Below are 22,313 nucleotides of genomic sequence, written 5' to 3' on the forward strand. Positions count from 1 at the left end.
CTTTTCCACCAGCCTATCTCCCCCCCGGGTAAATATTTTCCTCCCTTCCCCGTTCCCAGTCAAAGCATTTCCCCTGTGACCCCCCCTTCCTCCCCAGGGTATTTCCACCCCCCCCCCCCGCGTTGCTCTTCCTCCCTTGGGGCATTTCCCCCCCCCAGTGCCCCCTCCCGCCAGCCCTCAGGGTCCCTCACAGCCCCCCACCCAGCGAGGGTCTCGGCCAGGACACGGGACAGGCGAGAGGTTACAAATCCCGGAGCGAGGCTTTATTGGGCACCAGCGGCGGGGCGCGGGCCCAGCCGGGGTGGGGGGACGCGCGGCCCCCGGGCCCTAGTACCGACCGCGCTCCGGAGCTCCGCACCGAAACGCACGTGAGAGACATGGAATAACTTAACCCCGGGGGCAGCGTCGGCATCGGCGGGGCAGGACAGACGCCCCCAGGACAGCGTCCCCCAGCCCCAGGGACGCTGCAGGGGCTGAGGCTGCATGGAGGGGGGACGCAGCCCCGGGCGGGGGGGGATTCTCCTCCTGCCCCACGCCGAGGCTGGATGGGGAGTGGGGAAAGGAATGTGCAGGATCAGGCCCCTGTGCTGCTTTGGGGGGGGGGAGGAGGAGGCAGGGGAGGAAGGCTCTGCCCTCCCCCTGCGCCCCGTCCTCCACCTTAACGCACGGCCCCGGGGCGAAAACCGAGCGGGTCAGCGCGGAGAGAAGGGGGGGGACACGCAGGGGAGGGGGTCGTTCACGTCACAGCCGGAGGCGCTGGGAGGCTCGGGGAGAGACGGGGATGCGCGAGCGTGTCCTGGCGGGCAAGGACGTGTCTCGGACGCCCCGGCGGGGAGGAGTGTCTGCACGTGGGCAGCCCCGCCGGAGCGCGCCAGGCTGCGGCCGTGCCGGGAAGGCGCTAGCGTGGACCCGCAGCCACGGCGTCGAGGAAAGCGGGGGGACGCGTCGGGCTCGGCCTCGCACCGGTCGGGCTCGTGCCTCGCACCAGGCGCGAGCGTGCAAGAGGCGGGCCGCGCGCAAGAAGGCACGGGGAGGCGTACGGGAGAGCGCGCGAGCGAGCGCAGGGACGCAGCCACGTCCCTGGGTGACGGGGAGGCGGATACGGGCAGGAAAAGATCCCCTTGTGCAAAGTAAAACCAGTCCTCGTGCTCCCCTTGCACGACGGCGCGGGGGGGGGGGGGCGCGCGCGGCCCCCGGCCCCGCTGGCGGGGGTGAGGGCGAGGGGGTCAGTAGTACTTCTCTGGCTCCTGCCAGCTTGTTACCCAGTGTTTCTTGCGCCGGCGGGGCAGGAGGCCGCCAGGCTGGTAGTGCTGCTCCCGCCGGATCCTCACCGCGTGGTACTTGGGCATGATCCGGTAGTAGCGAGTCCGCTGGAAGAAGTCGCACTGTGGGGGGGGGAAGGAGAGAGCAGGTTAATGCAGGGACCGGGCAGAGAGGAGAGAAACCGGGAGGAGAAACAGGAGCCCAGAGACGGGCCAGGTAGGCAGAGAGCGAAAAGAGAGAGAATCCAGAGCTGGTGAAGGGGGACAGGACCCGCCGTAGAGCGCGTGCCTCCGTTTCCTCTCCGCCGCGGGTGCTGCGCGCCCGCCCGATGCTTCGCACGAGCCGTTCACCTTTGCTGGCTCATGGTGACAAACACCTCGAGGAGGCTGTCTGCTGCCTCCATCCCAGCCGCTCCAAGGCTCTCACGGGGGGCAGAGGCCAGCAAAGCCTGCGGCCTCGAAGATGGAAAGGAACAACAGTCCTGCAGCAGCTCGAGGGAGATGCACATGGAGACCCTGCACCCCTGTGGGGGCCCTACAGAGCCCGGCACGGGCAGGGAGGGATGGAGCAGCGAAGGGAGAGCGGAGGAGGCTGGAGAGGAGAAGGGTCCTGCTGCAGCCGGCCCAGCAGGACGCAGGGAGCGAGGGTCCGGGGCATTACCAAGCGGGTGAAGTGGGCGCTCGGGGGCAACGGGGCTGCCCCCAGCTAGTAGTCGTCCGTCAGCCGCTCCGTTTCAGACGGCTGGATCTTCATTTCTGCCTTCTGGCCCTTGGCTTCGTACATGGCCCGCGTGTTGGCCCGCCGGAAGAAACCGCACTGCGAGGAAGGAGGCGACATGGGTCAGGGGACACGGATGAGGGGCCCAGGGTGGGAACGCTCTAGCCCAGACACGGCCGCATCCGGAGCATGGCTGGGAAACGACGGGGCGGGTGGCAGGGAGCCACCCACCCAGGGTAGGGGGAGAGGGGCAGTGGGCAAGAGCTGCACCCCTCCCCAGGGCTCGTCTGGGTGGGGGGCCCTGCAGACGCTGCAGACCCCTCCTGGCCAGAGAGTGGAGGGTCTTCGGGGGTAAGGGACCCCTGCCCTGCACCTCTGCAGGGAGGAGTTGGGAGCCAAAGGGGAGGGCAGGATGAGGCCCTCACAGCTGCAAGAGACCTGATGCTGGAGGAGGAGGCAAGGGACAAGGAGGTACCATCATCCAGCGCTGCCTTGGCTGTTTCAACTCCCCCAGTGTTTCGCACCGAGGGGCATGTCCCCCTACCCCAGGAGGGGCAGGGCCTTCGATCTGCTCTTTCTGCTCTTCCTCCTTGGCCGCACAGCGGCAGCAGGCTCGTTCCACCCCAGAGGTGGGTGCATTTCTGCAGCTTGTACACAGCCTCCTCCTGGGCCGGCTCCCACCCGGAGGGACTGCCCGTGGCCATCCAGAGAGGCGGTTTCTTATGCCTCTGCCCAAGTTTCACTGCCTGGAGCCATCTGTGAGCATCCCACATCCAGGTGGAGAATCACCAGCCATCGGTGACACGAGCACACCAGGTCTCAGAGTAGCTCCTGCACCACTTGCTTGCAGGAGAGGGGGAGCCAGACACCTGCCAGGCTGTGAGCAGCGTTGACGAGGTGCTCACCTTCCACAACAGGAGGATGATCAGCCCTAGCAGCAGCAGCCCGGCCGCCACAGACACCAGCACTAACCACAGCGCGATCTCGGCTGGCTGCTCCTCCGTCAGCTCCGAGTCGATGTCCACGGAGAACTGGAAGGGCCAAGAAAAGCCTCACTGGGGGAAGCAGGGCTGGGCTGGGGACAGCTCCCAGTACCCCCAGTCCCAGCCTGTCCCAGTCAGAGGCTCTGTCTTGACTCACCCGCACTGTGTGGTTCCTCATGTTGATGGTGGGGACGTGGGTCCGGAGGAACAGTGTCGCTGTGCCATCCACCTTCACCCGGTCAAAATCGCTGAACTCCTGGGGGCACAGAGGTGATGGAGGGGTCTCAGGACTGCCAGAACCGCTGGCACTTAGCTAGTGGCCCCATGAGTCCTGGAGCAGAGGATACTCCATCTCTGGGCAGCCATGCCAACCTCATCCCTTCCAACCTCTGCCACCGGGAACAGTGTGAGGGATGGATGTTAGTTGCTGAGCTGAGACCTGGCAAACTCAGTGCCCTGTTTCAGCAGCGTCCCTGGGAGGAGCAGCCCAGCCCTGACCCCAGAGCTGACCCAGCTCTGCCAGCACCCACTGCCCCCTCAAAAGCCGAACCGCAGGGCCCTGCACTCACCTCGATGAAGGTGCTGTTCCACACGCGGGCGTGGATGCTGAAGGTGGTGGGGTGCTGGGTGTCGTGGACGGGGCATTCGAACCAGATGCAGTGGGCTGTGCCCTTGGAGCAGCTCTGGGAGGAGGGAGGGAGCGCTCAGGGGGGTGCACAGCCCCAGAGTCTGCAGAGCACCTTGTCAGTGCAGTCTGCCACACACCAACACTGGACGAGGGAGTCGGTGCGCGCAAGTGAGCGTATCACTGCATCCACACGCGTGCAGCTACGCCTGTGTGCATGCCGTTGCACAGCAGGGTGTAACTGTGCACGTGTGTGGCTATAGCTGCGTACACTCCACATGTGTAAATACATGTGTGTAGCTCTGTGTGTGCAGCCTTCATGCGTTTGTGCATGTGTGACTACACGTGTGTACACGTACGCAATTGTGTCCCTGCATGTGCATGTGTGTAGCTCTGAAGCTGTGTGGCATACACACATAACTAGCAGTGCCAAATGTACCTGAGTCACTATCTGCATGCTGCTGCATAAACGTGTGTAGCTGTGTGCGCACAGGTGTGTTGCTGCATGGGAGGATGTGTGTAACCCCATGCGCGACTGCATACACACACCTGCAGCTGTTCGTAACAGCAGACTGCACTCACATGTAGCTGTGTGTTGTTGTGTGTCGCTCTGCGCATTGCTGTGCGCATGTCACTGCGTGTGAGCACCCTGCAAGAGACAACTGCCGCCCAGTGGTTGCAGCCAGAAGAGTGCAGTGCGTCCTCAGCCCGCAACTGTGTCCAGAGGCATCTGCATCCCATCCCCGTCCCAGCAGCGCTGGTGAAGGGCACTTAGGTGCCAGACCCCCAGCCCCTCCGTCCCCCAAAGCCGGAGGCCCCCAGCACCATCCCCAGACCCCGCTCACCAGCACCACTTCTGACTTGGCCTTCTTGGCAGTGGCCAGGGTGATGGGGGGCTCCACCGGCTGCGACCTGTCCAGCTCCCGTCTCTGCCGGGACAGGGTCTTGTCCTCCAGGAGCTGGAGAGGAACAAACCCCATTAGAGCCCGGTCAACTCTGATCAAACAGGGGTGAACAGGGCTGGAAATACTGAAGCAGGGGCACCGGCACGTCCTGCCATCTCACAGGCTGTGCTCGCCCCAGAGAGGGCACAGCCTGGACAACTGCAAAGCACCAGGGGCAAAGCGACTCACAGTGAGGTTGAGGGGGTTAATCACTCCCCCGGGGGGCTGGCAGGTCTCGTTGTTGTTGACGAGGATCTCCGTGGGGTAAAGGAGCCATTTGCCATTGGGGATCTCGTAGGGCCACTCGAAGCCGAGCAGGATGGTGCCCAGGGCACCCAGCGACTCTCCCTTGGTGGTCACCTGCAAAGCAGAGCCCGGTGGCACTGGGTAAGGAGCAGCCTTTGCCCAGCCCCACCACTCTGACACTGTGGGCACCACCTGCCCCCTGCCCCACACCGGCCTCACCTGAAAGTCAAAGGCAAGGGCGCTGCCCACGTCCTGCTCTCTCTGCATGGCCGACTCGCCCACTACTGTCCCGCTGAAGTGCGACTGGACATGGGAGGAGGCTCTGAGGACAAGACAAGGTGGACATGCATGGTGAAGGGGACAGAGAAGGGAGGGAGCATCTCTGGGTGGGATACTAGGGCATAGTTGGTCTCCATGGCATCTACGCGCCTGATTTGCGGACACATCAGGCTGTGCTCACTCCAGGTACAGACAAAGCACTGGATTTCTGTGGGCACCCACCCTCCACCCAGGGGAAAGAGCAGGGTGCACTGCCTGGGCTGCTGGGGTGGATGCAGGGGGCACAGAGGGACACGGGTCACAGCCCTGCCACACTCACATGGTCAGCGACGACTGGATGTTATAATCCACCAGCAGCTTGGCCAGCACGGGCTGCAGGTCCTCCTGGATGCTTTGCCTGCAAGACACCACCCGAGGGTCAGCGTCTCCCTCCACCGAACAGCATGGGCAGCCCCCACCGTCTTCCCAGGGAGAGCCTTGGGGTGCCTTGTCCTGCCTGCTCCTGGAGCCTTCCTGGGTTCAGCAGCTCCTTGACTGTTTTCCAATCCTCTTGCGGAGCTGAGCAATAGCTGAGGGCTATTGCTACACAGCTGTGCTCTGCCCCAGAGGCAGTTGCACTTCCAAACACTGAAAGAGGAGCCGAGATCCTTCCAGACACCTTTTCTCCAATCCCTGCTTCTACCTACCCTTGCCCACCCAGGGACACTCACGTGGACAAGTCCAGCCACACTAAGACCTCCCGCGTGTCCAGCGTGATCCCAATGGCCTCAAAGGTGATGATCAGCTCTGCCTGCAACACAGACGGACTTTGGAGTAGCACGGCCAGACCCCTGCCTGCCTACAGAGTCCCCAGGCAGGGCTCAAATGGGGCTGGGGAGAGCGCTCACCCTCTGGTTCCTCTTGAACGGGTTGCCCAGCTCACACAGCACTGTCTCCGCAAAGGTACAGGCCCCACTCTGGGGAGGGGAAGAGCGTGAGGAACAGCCTAGCAATGTCAACCCCTGGGCCTTTGCCCTTTTTCCAGTTGGAGAACGGGGAGACCATCCCTTACCGGGCGGACAGAAGAGGGTAGCAGGGTTGCAGGCACTGTGATGTTGAGCAGGGCCTCGTGGGCATCTTCGCCGTTGAAGGCCGTGGTGGGCATGTTGGTTATGTTCACGCTCAGGTACAGCTTCCGCATGTCCCGGCTGTACTGCAGCACCTGGGTCCCGTTCAGCCTGTGCCGAGCAGAGATCGCCCTCGCTCAGCACAGGAGCGCCCACATGGTGCCACCCACCCCAGGATGCACCTACCCCAGTGAGACAGAGACACTAGCACATGCCAGGATGGGGACACTGTGGCCAAGGGGTGACCCAGCCTGGGCAGGGGATGGCATAGCCGACAGGAGAGGTGGACAGAGACCCGGCACAGCCTGTTCTCACCTGGGCAGGGACTGGTTCTGGTCAGTGACAAAGCCACTCTGGAGCTGGAGGTTGCTGTAGCACTTGTTGTCCACACCACATTCCTTCTGGAACTCAATCTGAGGGACAGGGATGTCTGTGTGTCAGCACCCGCCCCAACCCCTCTCTGATCCCCAAAGCACAGAGCCAGGCTCAGAGGGGCATTCACAGCCCAGCCCTTGGGGCTGCTCCTGCTCCCATTTACACATGGGGACACTGAGGCATGGGGACAGCCTGGAGGGCCCCCACGCTCCCAGGATGCCTGCGCAGAGTCTGTGCTCCCTCCCAGCCTGTTCGCCCGTTCCCCGAGGCACCTTGGTCTCGTTCTCGTGGGACTGGTCCTCATTGAGGACGGGGAAGGCGTTGAGGGAGTGGAGGCCCAGCTGGAAGGTCCTGGGTCTCTCCACCAGTGAGTAGTTCATGGAGAGCACGATGGGGTGTAGCTTGTCCCGGATGTTCTCCTGTGGGATGGAGGAAATCACAGCAAAGCACTGACTCTCTCCCTGTCCCTCCTCCAGCTCCAGCCACAGCAAAGCAGCCCCCTGCCACATCTATGTGCATCCCTTCCTGCTCCACATCCCTGACTACAAGACCCATCAAACTCATTGCAGCTGTTGCTTGGATTCAGACCTCTCTTCCTGCTGGAAAATGCCCTGCTCCCTCTGTTCCCAGAAGCCTCTGTACCTCACCATCCCCCATCCTATCTTCCAGTACCTGGTCCTCCTGATTCAGTGTCACAAGCAGAACAACTTGCACTGCACGCACACACGCACACACACACACACATCCAGACGCACACGCATGCACCCCGCGCACTCACCACCAGCAGGAGATCTTTGGTACTGCAGTTGGTGTCAAGTATTTGTAAGACATCACGGTAGGTGGCAGAGTTCGTCCCCTCAAACCTCACCCTGGGTGGGTGCCGGTCCTTGTCAGCCTCCAACGTGTACTCCAGGGCTGCGGAGTGCAGAGGAAAGCAGTGCCTTGGGGGGTCACACAATTGCGTGTCCCCCTGCACACACATACACTTGAACACAATCACCCGTGTGCACACATATCTCCTACACGTACGTGTGTGCACACATCCTCACAGCACAGCTCATATCCTCCCCCATAGATGTGTGCACACGTGCATCCCCTGCTTGCAAGCGTGTCCCCCAATGCACCCCTTCTGCACGAACCCTTGCACAAGCGCCTGTGTACATCCCCCCACACTCAGGCCCATTCCCATGTGCAGATGCATAACACGTGCTCCCCCACGCACTCACCGATCTTCTCCTTGTACTTGGGGTCACCGGCACTCTGGTTGTAGGAGAAGCACACAGTCACCTTGATACTGTGGGGGAAAAGGGGCTGTGTGTGGAGCCACCTGCAGCAATGTGCAGCCCACGTGCCGTCAGTGGGACCGGCCACGCCAGGGGGCCTTACCAGGAGTCAGGGGTGCACCGGGCAGGGTCCACCTTGCTGGGGTTCACCGTCAAGGTCTTGTTCAGGATGTTGATCACAGGGCGAGCTCTGGGTAGCAAGGCAGGGCTCGGCTGAACCTCCTGGAGTGGGACCAGGCTCCCCCTTGGCACACATGTGCCCCCCTCGCCAGGGGAGCAGGGTGCTTGAAAAGGCAGGGACAATCCCCAGGGCAAGGAGGTGGCAGTGCCAGGACAGAGGGCTGTTAAGATGCCCACCAGTCCCTGCTCCCTTACCTGAGCAGTGCAATCCTCTCTGCCAAGCTGCCCACCAAGAGGTCAGGGTAGGAGTTACTGTCCACATCCAGCCCCCCGCTAAGCGAGTACCCAAAGGTTCGCATGCTGGCAGGACCCAGATCTGAGCCGCTGATCACCTGGGGGGCACAGCAGAATGGGAGATCACCCGCTGCGTGCAGCACCACCCCATCAGCCCCACGGATCTGGAGATCCCCCTGCATCCTACCCCTGAACTGGAGGATGCTCAGAGGCAGTCCAGCCCTGCCTCCGCCAGCTGAGGGAGCCCCCCTGCCCCACGGGGCCGTTACCTGCCGGGGTTTGTCCATGAGTCCTTCTGCACTGCTGTGGTAGATGTAGACCTTGCCGGGCCCCTCAAAAGGAGCCCCTACAGCAATGTCTGCGGGGAGAAGATACAGGTTAGCCCCATGAGGATGGGGTAAGGGCTGCCTGGCAGCCCCTAAAGAGCTTCCTCAACCCTTCCTCAGTCACCACATCCCATTCTCACTCACCTCCTCTCTTCCTTGAACACCCCCCACCAAGATGCCCCTCATCCTTTCCTGTTCACCCCAAACCTTCCCTAGAGATCTCCATCTCCCCAAAGCCCATTATACCCCCCAAGTGGGATTCCCGTGAACCTCAAAGATCCTCCCTGCACCCCCAAAGGCAGCCTCGCTGCACCCCAACCCCACCATGCCATATACCCTGGGGTCCCCCCACAAGAGGGTCCCCTGGCCCCTCACCCTGGAAGCCATCCTGGTTGATATCCCCGATGCTGGCCACGGCGAAGCCAAAGGCAGAGTAGCTGGGGCCGGTGAGCATCAGGCTGGGCTCGGGTCGGAAGCCCCCCACCTCATTCATGTACACGTACACGGCACCCCCTACCTCCTGCTTCCGCTTGAAGTAGTAGGGGGCTCCCACCACCAGGTCCTGCCACCTGTGGGGCCGAGGGGCAGGTCAGGGATAGGGGGCTATGACGCGGGCAAGCGGCGTGGGCAGACCCCTCTTCATAACCCCCCATCCTGACAAACCCAAGTGTCCCCCAGTGAAAGGGGAGAGACCCCTCAGAAGAGGTGGGGACTCCTGAAAGCTACAGGAAGACATACTCTCCCTAAAGAGCAGTGAGACCCCCGAAATGAGCCAGAAGCCCCTGCAAAGATGAGGGAGACTCTCATCCCCACAGCTATCACCAAACCGCACTATGCTGTGACCCAGAGAGCCCTCTGAGCTAAGGGATGCCCTAGGAGAGACCGCCACCCCCCGGAGCTGGGGGGCCCTGGCCTTGCCGGACTCACCCGTCGTTGTTGAGGTCTGCCAGGGCCACAGCGCTGCCAAAGTAGGAGCCGACCTGGTGGCCGCGGAGCAACAGGCTCTTCTCCAGGGTGTGCTGGGGGCTGCGGCTCAGCAGATACACAGCGCCCGTGTGCTGGTACCGGGGAGCGCCCGACACCACGGTCACCGCATCCTGCTGCAGCACGGCGCTGCCCATCTCCACCGTGTACCCTGTGGCCAAACCCTGCAGGTGAGCTGGGGCCAGCAACAGGACCCGCCCAGGGCATGGCTGCCCAGGGAATCCCCCAACATCCCCAAACCTCACACACTCCTCCAACTTCTCCCTAAACCCACATCCCTCAAGCCTCCTCCAAACCCAAATCTCCCCAGAGCTGCCAAGGAACCGGGGAGAAGCCCAGTACCCTGCCACCCCCAGCTCCCCACCTATGTAGGTGTTGCCGTTCTTTTTGTTGGGGTAGGAGAAGTCGTGCAGGTCCCACATCTCCCGCTGCAGCATGTAGTTGGTACCTACAATAGCAGGGCAGGTATCAGCCCCTCGCTACTAGCTGTGTGCCTGCTCCCTTTGCCAGCTGCTGCCGCCCACTGCCCACAGCAGTCCTGTGTGCGGGTGCACACACAGGTGTACGGGCTCTGAGGCACGCAGACATGCTCACACACCGCAGCGGCACGCATGCATGGGCATGCAGACAAGCACACACACGCACAGAGGTGCACACACGTGCACACCTGCATGATGCACAGAGGGGCATGCATATTCAGGCATACGTTCTCCCCGCTTGTGGGAAGGCACAAGCCCAAACGTGCAAACGCACACACTCAGGTGCGTATTTGCACACTCAGCCATGCACAGAGGTGCATGCACACACACGTGGGCACATAAAGCACACACAAGCATGCAGACACGCACACCTGCTCAGAGGCCCATGAGCACGCATACACACACACGCACACATTCAGATGCACATGTCCAAACTCACCCACACACACACCTCACACCACCCCAAGCAGATGCCACGCAGGGGCACAGCTGCCCAGGCGAGCAGGCTGCCCCGGTGAAGGGGGCTGTTTGCCCTGTCCCTGCCCAGGCAGAGACCATTCCCCCATACCTTGCCAGTTGTAGGCGCCAGGCGCCCCAAAGTAGATGATGTTGGCGGTGAAGCCGGCGCTGGTGCCCATCTGGCACATGCCCGTCTCCTCGGCGTCCGTGTTGGAGTTGCACATCTCGTTGTGGTAGGTTTGCCACTCGTCGCTGATGTTGAGGCGCAGGTCATTGCCCCGCACATAGCACTTGCCCACCATGCGCCGCTGGTCCTCGCTGCCCGACCACAGCACCTTCGTGTAGCGGTGAGCGCAGGCCTGCCGGCACAACCGAGCACCCGGCCTCAGTGCTGGGGCACCCGCAAACTGAGGGACTACCCCTCCATCCCAATGCCACCACTGCAGGGCTGGGTCCCTCTGCCCACACGTTGCTTCTGCTCCGGTCGAGGCATCAGGCCTTATATACCAACACTGCCCTGCCACCAATGGTCCATGCGCTGCAATACTACTCTGCCACTAGCAGCCTATACAGCACAACATTGCCCTGCCACTGTACAGGACAATGGTCCCTATACCCCAGATACTGCCTTCCACCCTGGCTGATCAAAACATCGGTCCACGTGCCCCAATACACAGTACCAGAATGGTGGTCTGGACACCCTGTCACCCCACAGCTTCCCACAGGTCCCTGGCCAAGGGGACAGGTCGAGAGAGAGGTGACACGGCAGACCCCGGCACAGCTGCGAGGGCTGGCACAGGGTGTGCAGAGGTACGCACGCACTCACCAGCACCCTCCCAGCTGGCTGCCGCTGGCTGGCCACCGTCACTCCCAGCCACATGTCCTCGATGATGTACTTGTCCGGCTCACCTAAGCCAGGGGAGACACAGCGTGAGAGCTGGGAAGATGGCACAGCGAGAGTTCCTGACCCCGGGAGATGCTGCATGCCAACATGCAGAGAAATCCTCCTTTCCCCTGGGGGCCAGATGGGGCTTTTCTTGGGGCAGCCCTTGCCCTCTCTGTGGGGAGCAATGACAGAGGAACGGGGGGCTTGGCTGGAGGATGGGAGCAAAGGAGGAGGAGAGTTTTGGGATGGACAGTACTGGAGGTGCTGCAGGGTGCTTGGGGGGCACTCACGTACTCGTCAACTCAATATCGAGCCTCTGGCAGTCGCTTTTGGAGGCGGTGAGGGGGCAGGAGTAGACGGCGCCCGTCCGCGTGCTATTCTCCGTGTCCACATCTTGGGGTGCCCCAACCAGCAGCCTGGGGGGAGCAGAGAGGAGCAGGGCGCGTGAAGGAGGCAGCGATCGGCACGTGTCTCCCCAGCCTTCGCCCACCCCAAAGCCCTCCACCTCACTTGTTGGTGCAGAAACCAGGCGGACTGCCCTGAGGGTGAGCGAGGCTGGTGGGTACTTGGGAGGGAAAAGGAGCAGGATGGGGACCCCCCACTAGCAGGAGCGTCCTGTGGGCTCCTGTAGCTCAGGATCTCCCACCCCTCCGCGGGATGCAGGCGCGGGAAGACCGAGCACGAGCTGGCCTCCCTCCACATCCCAGCCGAGAGAAACCTGAGCCAAATCCCACGCTGTGCTGGGAAACGGGCCCTCTCCAGGGAGCTGAATCAGCCACGAGACAACACTTCCCCGGAGCACGTCGTGCCAGCCCTCCCAAGGCCCCGACTCCCTCCCCGCGGCAGGGAGATGGGGCCGCCCTGGCTCCATCTCCACGGCTCCCTCCTCCCCCAGGTCTGAAACAGTAGCAGGAACCGGGGCTGCCTGGGGGCCCCATATTGACGCGAGCACGGACACGTGCAGGGCTCATTGCACCGCTGGCAGCAACCAGCCTCTCTCCTTCCCCCTTGGCAGCGGTGCGCGCGTCCGGGTGCACGAGCACGTGCGCGCTGGAAGGCGGGGAGCTGCCTCAAAGGCCTACAGCAGCCGGACGGATTGACGGAAATGTTCTTTGCCAGCTCCATTCCCACCCTGAGCTCACTGCAAAGCTACTCCATCCCAGCGCACACGGGGGTGTGGGAACGGCAGGCTTGGATGGCGCCTGTAAACCATGCCTTGCATGCACCAGTTTCCCAGCTCAGGCAGCGCCCAGTAACGCCGGGCTCAGGACGCTTTGCAAGGCAGCAAAACCAAAGCGCTGAGCGATTCAGCACGATGCAGTCGTTGTCAGTGCTGGGAACAGGACGCCAGGGCCCCACGCGTGTGTAAACAGCCAGAGCCCTTCCCAGCCAACCTTTGAGCCGCTGGCGGGGCCCAGGCCTCGGTGCGGCACAGCTGCGTCGTGTCCGCGGCCGGCCGACAGGCTCGCTGCCTCTCGCGGCCGTGCCAGCGCGCAGCTCGCCGAGGAATGCTGCGATAAACACAGGCAGCCGGATGCAACGCCAGCGAGGGGAGGGAGAGACCCTGAGGTTCGGGGTTGGGGGGGGGGGGGGGGGACAAGCGAAGAGGCAGAGCTGGCGAGATCCGGGGCCGGGCGGGGAGGGGATCTTTGGGAAGGAAGGTGCAGCAGAGCGGAGCATGGATTAGCTGCCGGAGGCGCACGGATGTGCAGGCACGCACACGTGCTTTCCCCTTTCCTGCAGGAATCCGGGCTTGTCTCATCCCGTCCACCTGGCAAGGCGTCGCAGGGGGTCCTGCGGAGGCCGGGGCATGCGGTGTGTGTGTGTGGGGGGGTTCCTGGGGTGACTCAGGTCCCCACTGAGTCACAGCAGGGCCATGCAGGGGGGAGCGAATCAGCAGTCCCGGAGGGACATGGGTGCTCAGGAAGGAAACACGGCTCCACGCTAACGCTGTAAAACCCACGGCCTGGCTCCACAGGTATTTACTTCCCCGGGTGCTTTAACACGACACTGAAAAAAAGAGTAAAAGGGACCCCCACACCTGCCTAAAGCAGTTCCCCTCAGCCGACGGCAACGGCGATGTGCAAGCAGGGATCAGTGCTGCCGCCTGCCTAGAGCAGGGCAACGGCTCCCCTCTGCCCCAAGGGGTTTGTAGCCCCCCACCTGCACCCGCGCAGGGAAGAGGCTCTGGCAGCACCCCAGCCCTCGGACGGCGGCGGGGCCGGGCGCCCGCAGGCCTGCCACGGGGCTCGGGGACGGCTGCAGGACACGGCGTGCCTCCGAGGGCTCCGGAAAGGCCAACCTTTCCGCCGGGAAGTCCTTCAGGGCCCCGAAGACAATGGCGAGGAGGAGGCACGGCAGTGCCGTGCCAGCACAGGAAAAGCTTTTCCAAACACGCAGAGGGTGGAAGCAAGCTGCCAAGAGGATCCGTGGTGCCCAGGTGGCTTCCACAGCCCGAGCACCGGCAGATCTTATTGGAGAGCACTCAGGTAACGAGCATGCCCGTCCTCAGCGCAGGTCTGTCTCCCCACCACTAACACCCCTCCCAGAGCACCAGCTAACACAGAGGACAAAGGTAAGGCCAGCTTGCTGTCCCCATCCTCCCCCGGGGGAAAATCAAGCCCGGTGTCCATGCCGACTTCCCCATGGTGCCACAGGGAAGGGCACAACGGGGAGACAGGAGGCTGCTTGGGGAGACGAAGCCGCGGTCGGGCAGGGCTGAACAACGCAAGGCTGGGAGCGCGGGCGCGTCGGGGCAGCGCCGGCGCTTGCTGGGGTGGGTGACTCAAAGCACAGGCGCAGGAGGAATGCAGGGCCCCAGGCAGCCCCCGTCCCAGCACGCCGGGGCCCCGCGCGCCCAGCCCGCACCGGGCACCGCCAGTGGCTTCGCTCCGGCTGAGTCAGCGAGATGCTCGAGTCGGGTGGACAGAGTCATCCGGCTTCAAAAGCGCCCCCGGCGGAGCGCGAGGAGAGGCCAGATAAGGTGGCCTGGGGCTCAGCTCCCCCCTTGGCTCGGCTGAGCCATGGAGGGATGCGGATGCCAGAGGTGCCCACTGCCCCCAGGGAAAGAAGGACCTGCTGGGCATGAAGGCAGAGGCGCACGCATAGGCTGTTTTCTCCTGACTTCTTTCCAGTCTGGGATGCTCCACACAAAAGGAATGTGCCTCCCTAATTCCTCCCCCAACATACCTCCTTTGGGGAGAGGAGAGAGATGTGGGGGGGGGGGGGGGGACAACAAGGCATTATTGTCCCCTCTTACCTCGAGGGGAAGTGACTCAGTGCTGCTGCCCTGTGACTCAGGGCTACAGAGAGAACCCAGGAGTCCGGGAGGCTCCTGCTCTCGCCCTCAGGCAGTGCTACCCGGAGACCCACGTGCCCAGGGCCGTTCAGCCCGGGTCCTGCCTCTCTGGAGCCCTGCCACGGCCGAGGACAGCTGCGGTGACGTGCCAGGTGGGACGATAACGCAGGACTCCCTCCTGCTGGGCTCCCTCCTTGCAACATGCCTCGGGCAGTGCCCAGGAGGGACAACACGTCCCAGATACTATAGAAACTCAGCTGGGACCAGGGGACACTTGAACAGGAGCCCCCAGGTGCCACCACACCATGGTGGAGGTTCCCTGGGGCACAGGCAGCCCCTCCGGAGCACTGTGCAGCCCCTTGCACCTTGCAGGGCCGGGACTCCCGCCGGCGGGACGTACCCCCCAGGGCTCCCTGGGCTAGGTGGGTGGTCCTGGCTCGGCCGGGAGCGGGGCCAGATCCCAGCTCCAAGCAGAGCCATTCCCATCCACCACGGCCGTGGTCACTCCTCCGTGGCCAAGCTCAGCAGGTCCCCCAGGAAGGGGGCAGGGAGCCAACCTAAACTGGGGCGGCTCGAGCATCTCGCTGCCTCCAGCCAAGACTTCTCAGCAAGCCAGCCCACCCGCAGGCTCGGGGCTCTGCTCCTGGGGGCTGAAAACAGACCAGGGGTACTAGGGAGACAAGTTTAACAGATTTGGGAGGCCCTTGCGATGCTGGCCGCTCCAAGGCAGGGGAGGAACATGCACATCTGCCCCCATCCATGCATGGCCCAACCCGCCCCACAAGAGAGCCCAGCTACCTTTGAGGCCTGGCATGGGAGAAAACCAAGAGCCAGGACGCCTGGGTCCCCATTCTGGGGAGGGCAGGACCAGTTGTGGCACTGATCCCAGCCAGTGGTCCTGGGAGGGCACCAGTCCCGTGCCTAGGACTCCAGGCCAGGGCTGTGGGAGGAGGAGCCGGGGCTCAGCCAAGGCCTTCTGCTCCGACAGCAGCATCCTTTCCAGACGATGGAGCAAGCTCCGGGATGGTCAAACAGCAACAGGAGGGGGAGGAAGGGAAGGGAGGGAGGCAAGAATGCAAAAGGCCATGCCTTGTCCTAATCTGCCCTGGTAAAGCAGGGGGGAGGATGGAGCTGCAGGGCCTCCCCTGCAGTCGCGGGCCAAGGCGAGGAGAGGGGGATAGACAGCTCCCGCCTGGCCTCAGCATCACGGCGCTAACCAGCCCTGAAACGCAGCACCCATCCCAATTTGGGCTGGATCCTCTTTCGCTCTCCAGGCTACAGCAAAGGGAGCAGAGACAGCTGGAGCAATCGCGAACCCGACACAACCCAGCACCGAAGGCTCAACAGCTCAGCCCCTTCGCTCCCCCAAAGGGTGCTGCACAAACAAGAGTGGGCGTTTGATGCAGGCAAACCCAGAGCCCCGCAGACTGCACAACCCCCAAAAGCAGTATATGGACCCCCAGCCCTGCTCCTGATAGCGGCCCCCACCTTCGTCCTCCAGGGCCGATCCTCGGACGCGGCTCCTCTCTCCCTGCAGAGGCCGCAGGCACGAGCCGGGCAGGAAACAGCTTGACCGCAGCTCACAGCACGTCTGTCAAATCCCCTCCCCAAACATCCCCCTGAGGGCTGCCAGGAGGCACCGGAGCCCTGCTCGGTCCTCGAAGGCGCCCGGCCGAGCGTGCAGCCCCAGGAGGGCCGGCCCCAGAGGACGATGAGGACCGCGAGGTCAGGCCGGCTGGCCGGGGCTCCGGCACAGCAGCTGCGCCTGCTGCTCCACAGCCCGCCGGAGCGAGCAAAACACCTCATCCATCTCCGGACACTCGCCGGGTGACAAAGGCAATGAGGCGGCAAGGGGAAGAGCACGCAGGCGTGTGCAAGAGGGATCAGGCTCCAGCTTCTGCACGGTGTCCTCTCCCTCCCCGGGCCAGCTGGACACTGAGAAAGCTGGAGGGTGACTGACAGCGAGTCCAATCCCCGCTCCCTGTTCGCAGGCACAATTGGAGCCAGGCTGGGTCCCAGAGACCCTCCCTGGGGCTTCCCACCCAAACGTCACCCCACAACGGTGCTGGTTGCTGGAATAAGGCCAGAGTACAGATCCCGACTCTGCGATCTGGCTGCGCACGATGGCAGGGCAAAGCCCCTATCAAGCCCCCTCGCCCCTAAAGGGGAACGCACCAAAGCGCATCCCCGGTACAGCCCACAGCTCGCCCAAGGCTCGCTGCTCGGGGCTGGCCTGTAACCATCCACCAGCTCCCCAACTCCTGCACATCTGCCTCTGGTGCGGTTACACCAGGGCTGAAATGTTCACGACGGGGGGGCCCTTTTACAATCAGTCCTCTAAGACAGCCCCCAGGAGCCCTGAGCAGACAAATCTGCTGATGCACGCGCCGGAAAGGAAGCTGGCGAGGGAGAGAAATGCCTCTTCGAAGCATCCCTGGGCCCAGACGAACAGCGAGAGACAGATCAATCCGTGGGCGCCATCACCACTGCTGAGCAGCCGTTCCCTGCCTGCCAAGGAGATACAGCCTTGAAGCACCCCGGCAGTTTTCGACAGGCCCTGGCCAAGGAGGGGGGAGTTTGGCCACGCCAGTTCTGGCAATCAGCAGAAAAACATGCAAGCGCGTTTCCTGAATTAGCAGAAGTCCCTGAAGGGAGGTGGGGGGAGGACAAGCAGGGAATTAACCCATCTTTGCTACCAGCTGTACTCTTCCCATCCCCAACCAGCCAGCCGGGAGCTGCTGTCTCTGGCTTGCCCTTTCTCAGGTCCTCAGAAGCCATAAATGCCCCCAAGTGCCAGGGCAGAGCCCCTCGTCCCTCACAGCCAGGGAACACACGAAAGAGAAACTGAGGCACCGAGCGGGACGCGGATGCGGATGCTGTCTCCTGCCCAAGGCCTCAGTGCTCCCTTCCCCTCCCGAGCTGGGTGCGCTGGACCTGCAGCCTCTCCGGCCCCAGTTTCCCCACATTGTTCAGGAATCCCCGAGTCTGGCATGAGTCGGGTTTGCCCAGCACCCTGCTGCCACGCTGAGCCTCGCGCAGCATTGTCAGGTCCTGCCAACCCAACCGCTCGCTCGAGTTGCTCAAACACTTCCCCCTAAAGCTGCTCGGCTGGAGCCTCTAGGAACAGGAATGGCCAGAGCCAGCACGCACAGGCAAAGGAGTTCATGTCAGAGTTTCCTGCAATCTTTCAGCAAGTCAGATAACTCCTGCCATATCCACTTAGCCTTCACCTGGCCAGGGGAGGAGCAAGCAAACAAACCTTTGCATGGACAAGGCTCCGGGACACAAAATGCTCGAGTTGCCTGCCTGAGCACGGGGGACTCCAGCGTCACGCTGGCCTCTAAGTGCTCGCTGGCCCCAGGCCAGCCCTCCAGCGGGCAGTGAGCGGAGGGGTCGGGAAGTAGCTGGCTTAGCCCTGCCGGGAGGTAGGAAACACCAGCTGTGCACGAGGGGGATCTCCACCAGCTCTGGAGATCCCTCTTGTCCCAGGGCGGACCACAGCCACGCTGAATCACCGCTCTGTGGTCCGCACCGGGTCCCTCCACCAGGGACAACTGCTCAGGAGTGAGAGTAGGAAAGAGGACAGGCACCAAGTGCCCCAGCCCAACATCTGCAACAGGGGAGCCCCCAGCCCCAACACAGCCCAGCTGGCCCTTCCTTTGCAGCCTCCACTGTGATCCTGAGTCCTGCACAGGGTGCACAAAAAACACCATGAGCGGCAGAGACAAGGGCGGCAGGAAACAGCCCTTTCCGGTCCCCACCCAGGCGGCAGCAGCTTAGCACCTGTGAGGGCCCGTACAGGGTGCGGCGCCCTTTGGAGCCATGCAGAGCTGAGCTGGGCCAGAAGCGAGCAAAGGGCACAGGGAAGAGGCCTCCATCCTCCTGCTCCAGGGCTTCAGAGAGGCTCTTTGCACTGGATTCAACACCTGGCTGATAACAGGGCAGAGGCTGAGCCCACCAAGGCCGAGGGAGGGGAGCAAACCCACCCCGGGGCACAGCATTCTGGCTCTTCACCACCTCCGCTCACGTGCTCGCACTGTGGGCACCGCAGGGAGGAAGCTGCGGGCTGACTCCCACTTGCCACAGCCTGGCTGCAAGACAACAGTGAAAGGAGGCTGGGGAGCTGGCTGGCAAACCTGCTCAGGTCCCACCTCATCTCATCCATCAGAAGCAGGGCGTAAAGGCTGGTACAGCCATTCCCAAAGCCCCAGTTGGGGACAACAGGCACCCTCCATCAATGGGGGAAACCCTGGGCCTCTTCTGGCCCTAAGACAGCAGAGCTCTGCCAGCCCCTGGAGAGCCACGGGGACACAGAGAGGGCAGAGCCAGGGTAGGCCGTGTGCCACCACGAGCAGATTTGGCCGTTCCCCCCAGATCTGCATTTCTGAGTTGTCCCACATAGGAGCCCAGAGGCCTCTGGTTCAATCTCAGCAACCCAGGCGGGAGCACAGGGCCTGGAAGAGGAACATGGTTTCTCCTCGAGCTCATGGGAAAGGTGGCGGATTGTCAGGACACTGAGTCTGGTATCAAGTTCCCAAAACTTCTGAGGCAAATTCTTCCTCAAACCTGCCTGAAGCAAGTGTATTAGGCCTCAGCGAGGTGGGAGCTGCCTGCGCTTGCCTCAGCCCCCTCCTGCTTGCGCAGAGCTGCGAGAGCCAGGGTGCAGACGCCCCGCAGAGCCCGGCCTTGGCCAGATCCGCTGCCCACATGTGCAAGGTTCAGCCAGGAAGCAGAAGGGCTCAGAAGGGACCCCTGTCCCTTCCCAGGGGGACCAAGCAGAGGAAGGATCCCAAGGGAAAGGGGGTGTAAAGCCTCCAGGGGTGTCACACTCCAAAGCCTTTCCCTGGCAGACTGCGAAGCCTCTGCGGCTCTGCAGCATCATGCTCAGACACACACAGGCCGTGTGGCCCACACAGGGGGATCGCAAGCCCCTGCCTGGGCTACAGCCCCCAAATCACCCCAGAGACAAAGTAACAGCCACTGCCAACAGCCCCGAGAGCCGGCCGAGTCAGCCAGTCCTACCGCCCAGCTGGGAACCCAACCTTGATCTCCCCTGCCTCACCACTCGCTGCGCCAGCGCCTCTGGAGCCAGAGGAAGCCAGCCGCGGACAGGAGCCAGCAGGTCCCCGCAGCGAGGCGAGGTCCCCCGGGCGCGCAGCCTGCTCCTCGGCCCCCGCAGCTGTTCTGCGGGGAACCCTTTCACTCCCTCCTCATCAGCAGCAACAAAACATCCCACGGCGGGGCGAGAGTCCGAAATGCATCTCTGGAATGCGGAGCACATGCCTCCGTCCTGCAGCTGCCGCGGGTCCATCCTGCTACGGGCACACGGTGCCGGGCAAGACAGAAAAGACGGAGCCATCCCAGCCCAGCTCCAAAAGGCCCCTGCAGCCTCGCATTTTGGCTCGCAGCAGGAGTTGCACGGGAGGGTGAGCCAGCAAAAACGTGTGCCCTGAAACCAGAGAAAAACCCAACCTGCGCACTGCACTGCCTCCTTCTCCCCAGCACGCACACAACTTGAACCTCCTGCCAGGGCGCTGGATGCAAAGGGAGTTGGGGATGCTGGCCACAGCGGGATCGGGAGGGCCAGCTGAGCGGGAAGGACACGGAGAGAGATCGTGGTGGGTTAACAAGGAGAATGCGCTGGTTGAAAAGAGCTTTTGTTGGGGCTTAACTGAGCAGCAGGAATTACAGTTCAACAGGTTTCTGAGGGCTCCCTCAGCAAAACAGACGCGCGGCTGCTACACAGGAAAGCAACTTCGCGAGCAGGCTGCAAAAGCAGGAGAGGGGGCAGGCGAGAGGCTTTGCAGCTGCCCCAGACAAAGTTAAGACCAGGTAGCGCTATGAGCGGCGAGCCCGCAGGCAGGTACAGCCCTGGGCCACCCACAGCATATCGGACAATCTCAGCGCTGCCAGGGCCGCTCCCAGCTTCCGTGCCGGCGGGTGCCGTCAGAGCGCGTCTCTGCCCAGCACGCCAGACGTGCCCTGCGGCACCAGCTCCCGCGCCCGGACGCTGTGCAGGATCCCAGCGCTCAGCGCCAGGGGCGAACGGGGGTGGGCAGAAACCTGGCGGTCAGGATGGGATTCTCCCCACGCACACACAAATCCCAGGGGAGGGCACAGCCCAGAGCCGTGAGGGGTGGATAAGGGGCTATTTCAGAGCACACATCTCCCCTCACCTTGGGGAACAGAGCCCCAAGACCCTCTTGTCATGCAAGGGACCCCCCCCCAAGCACCTAGACCCTGGGACACCCCTCCTCACCCCCTCTCCCCAACACCTACACCCCGGGACACCCCTCCTCACCAGCACCTAGACCTCAGGACACCCCTCCTCACCAGCACCTAGACCTCAGGACACCCCTCCTCACCAGCACCTAGACCTTGGGACACCCCTCCTCACCCCCTCTCCCCGGCACCTAGACCCCGGGACACCCCTCCTCACCCCCCCCTCTCCCCAACACCTACACCCCGGGCCACCCCTCCTCACCCCCCCCCTCTCCCCAACACCTACACCCCGGGACACCCCTCCTCAACCCCCCTCCCCGGCACCTAGACCGCAGGACACCCCTCCTCACCCCCTCTCCCCAGCACCTAGACCCCGGGACACCCCTCCTCACCCCCCCCCTCCCCGGCACCTAGACCCCGGGACACCCCTCCTCACCCCCCCCCCCTCTCCCCGGCACCTAGACCCCGGGACACCCCTCCTCACCCCCCCCCTCTCCCCGGGACACCCCTCCTCACCCCCCCCCTCCCCGGTACCTACACCCCGGGGCACCCCTCCTCACCCCCTCTCCCCGGGACACCCCTCCTCACCCCCTCTCCCCGGGACACCCCTCCTCACCCCCTCTCCCCGACACCTAGACCCCGGGACACCCCTCCTCACCAGCACCTAGACCCCGGGACACCCCTCCTCACCCCCCCCCTCTCCCCGGCACCTAGACCCCGGGACACCCCTCCTCACCCCCTCTCCCCGGGACACCCCTCCTCACCCCCTCTCCCCGACACCTAGACCCCGGGACACCCCTCCTCACCAGCACCTAGACCCCGGGACACCCCTCCTCACCCCCTCTCCCCAGCACACCCCTCCTCACCCCCCCCAGTGCATCCCCGTCCAGCACCCAAAGCCCCGGGACCCCTCTCCACCCCAGCGCCCCCCCAAGCCCCCAGACACTCATAGCCCCCCCCACCCCCGAAGCCCCCTCTCCGGCCTCTTCCAGCCCCCAAATCCCCGAGACCCCCCTGCGCAGCCGCCCCCAGGACGCCACCCCACTTCCCGGCCCGGTGCCCCCGGGAGGGCAGGCCCGGCCGCGGCCCCCGCACTCACAGGTACCGCTCCCGCCGCTCGGTCTGACGGTGCAGCGCCACGGAGAAGCCGAAGAAGCCGCGGCGGGTCGCGCCCTCCTTGAGCACGGGGAAGGCGGTGTCGAGGTTGAAGGCGGCGGCGGCGCGGAGCAGCGCGCCCAGCAGCAGCAGCAACAGCGCGCCCAGCAGCCGCCGGCGCCGCGCCATGGCCCCCGGCGGCACCCGTACCCTGCCGCGCCGTGCCGGCACCCGTACCGTGCCCCACCGGAGCCGGTGCGGCGCGCGGGGCGGGGCGGGGCCGCGGGGCGGGGCCGGGCGGGGCGGGACCCGCCTCCTTAAAGGGGCCG

The 22,313-nt window shown here is 63.8% G+C and overlaps 1 protein-coding gene across 2 annotated transcripts; it reads right to left on the reverse strand.

Annotated features, from left to right (window-relative positions):
- Positions 1-235: 235 nt before the first annotated feature.
- Positions 236-22,254, reverse strand: ITGA3 (integrin subunit alpha 3). Of its 2 annotated transcripts, XM_068919386.1 has the most exons (26): positions 21,989-22,254; positions 11,664-11,785; positions 11,310-11,392; positions 10,593-10,842; positions 9,910-9,993; positions 9,489-9,696; positions 8,937-9,130; positions 8,505-8,593; positions 8,197-8,333; positions 7,925-8,011; positions 7,765-7,832; positions 7,317-7,453; positions 6,811-6,957; positions 6,479-6,576; positions 6,109-6,274; positions 5,945-6,013; positions 5,768-5,847; positions 5,377-5,454; positions 4,998-5,100; positions 4,722-4,892; positions 4,434-4,547; positions 3,533-3,646; positions 3,121-3,219; positions 2,886-3,011; positions 1,924-2,079; positions 236-1,385 (listed from the first exon to the last, which is right to left on the reverse strand). In XM_068919386.1, exons 1-25 carry the CDS (start codon positions 22,171-22,173, stop codon positions 1,969-1,971), a joined length of 3,120 nt encoding a protein of 1,039 aa, XP_068775487.1. In that variant the 5' UTR covers positions 22,174-22,254; the 3' UTR covers positions 236-1,385; positions 1,924-1,968. The 2 variants fall into 2 exon arrangements, with proteins under 2 accessions (XP_068775487.1, XP_068775486.1); XM_068919385.1 differs by lacking the exon at positions 1,924-2,079 and having other exon boundaries at positions 242-1,385.
- Positions 22,255-22,313: the final 59 nt, after the last annotated feature.

Source organism: Struthio camelus, chromosome 25 (assembly GCF_040807025.1).
Source record: "Struthio camelus isolate bStrCam1 chromosome 25, bStrCam1.hap1, whole genome shotgun sequence".
Classification (NCBI taxonomy): domain Eukaryota; kingdom Metazoa; phylum Chordata; class Aves; order Struthioniformes; family Struthionidae; genus Struthio; species Struthio camelus.

What these genes read in the sequence shown, in the direction of transcription:
- ITGA3 (XM_068919385.1), bottom strand. Translation starts at nt 22,173, where the DNA reads ATGGCGCGGCGCCGGCGGCTGCTGGGCGCGCTGTTGCTGCTGCTGCTG. An exon ending in GAACGGCAACACCTACATAG is followed by an intron (nt 9,697 to 9,909) that starts GTGGGGAGCTGG and finishes GTTTGGCCACAG; the next exon opens with GGTACACGGTGGAGATGGGC. An exon ending in GGAACAGCACCTTCATCGAG is followed by an intron (nt 3,220 to 3,532) that starts GTGAGTGCAGGG and finishes CTGTGCCCCCAG; the next exon opens with GAGTTCAGCGATTTTGACCG.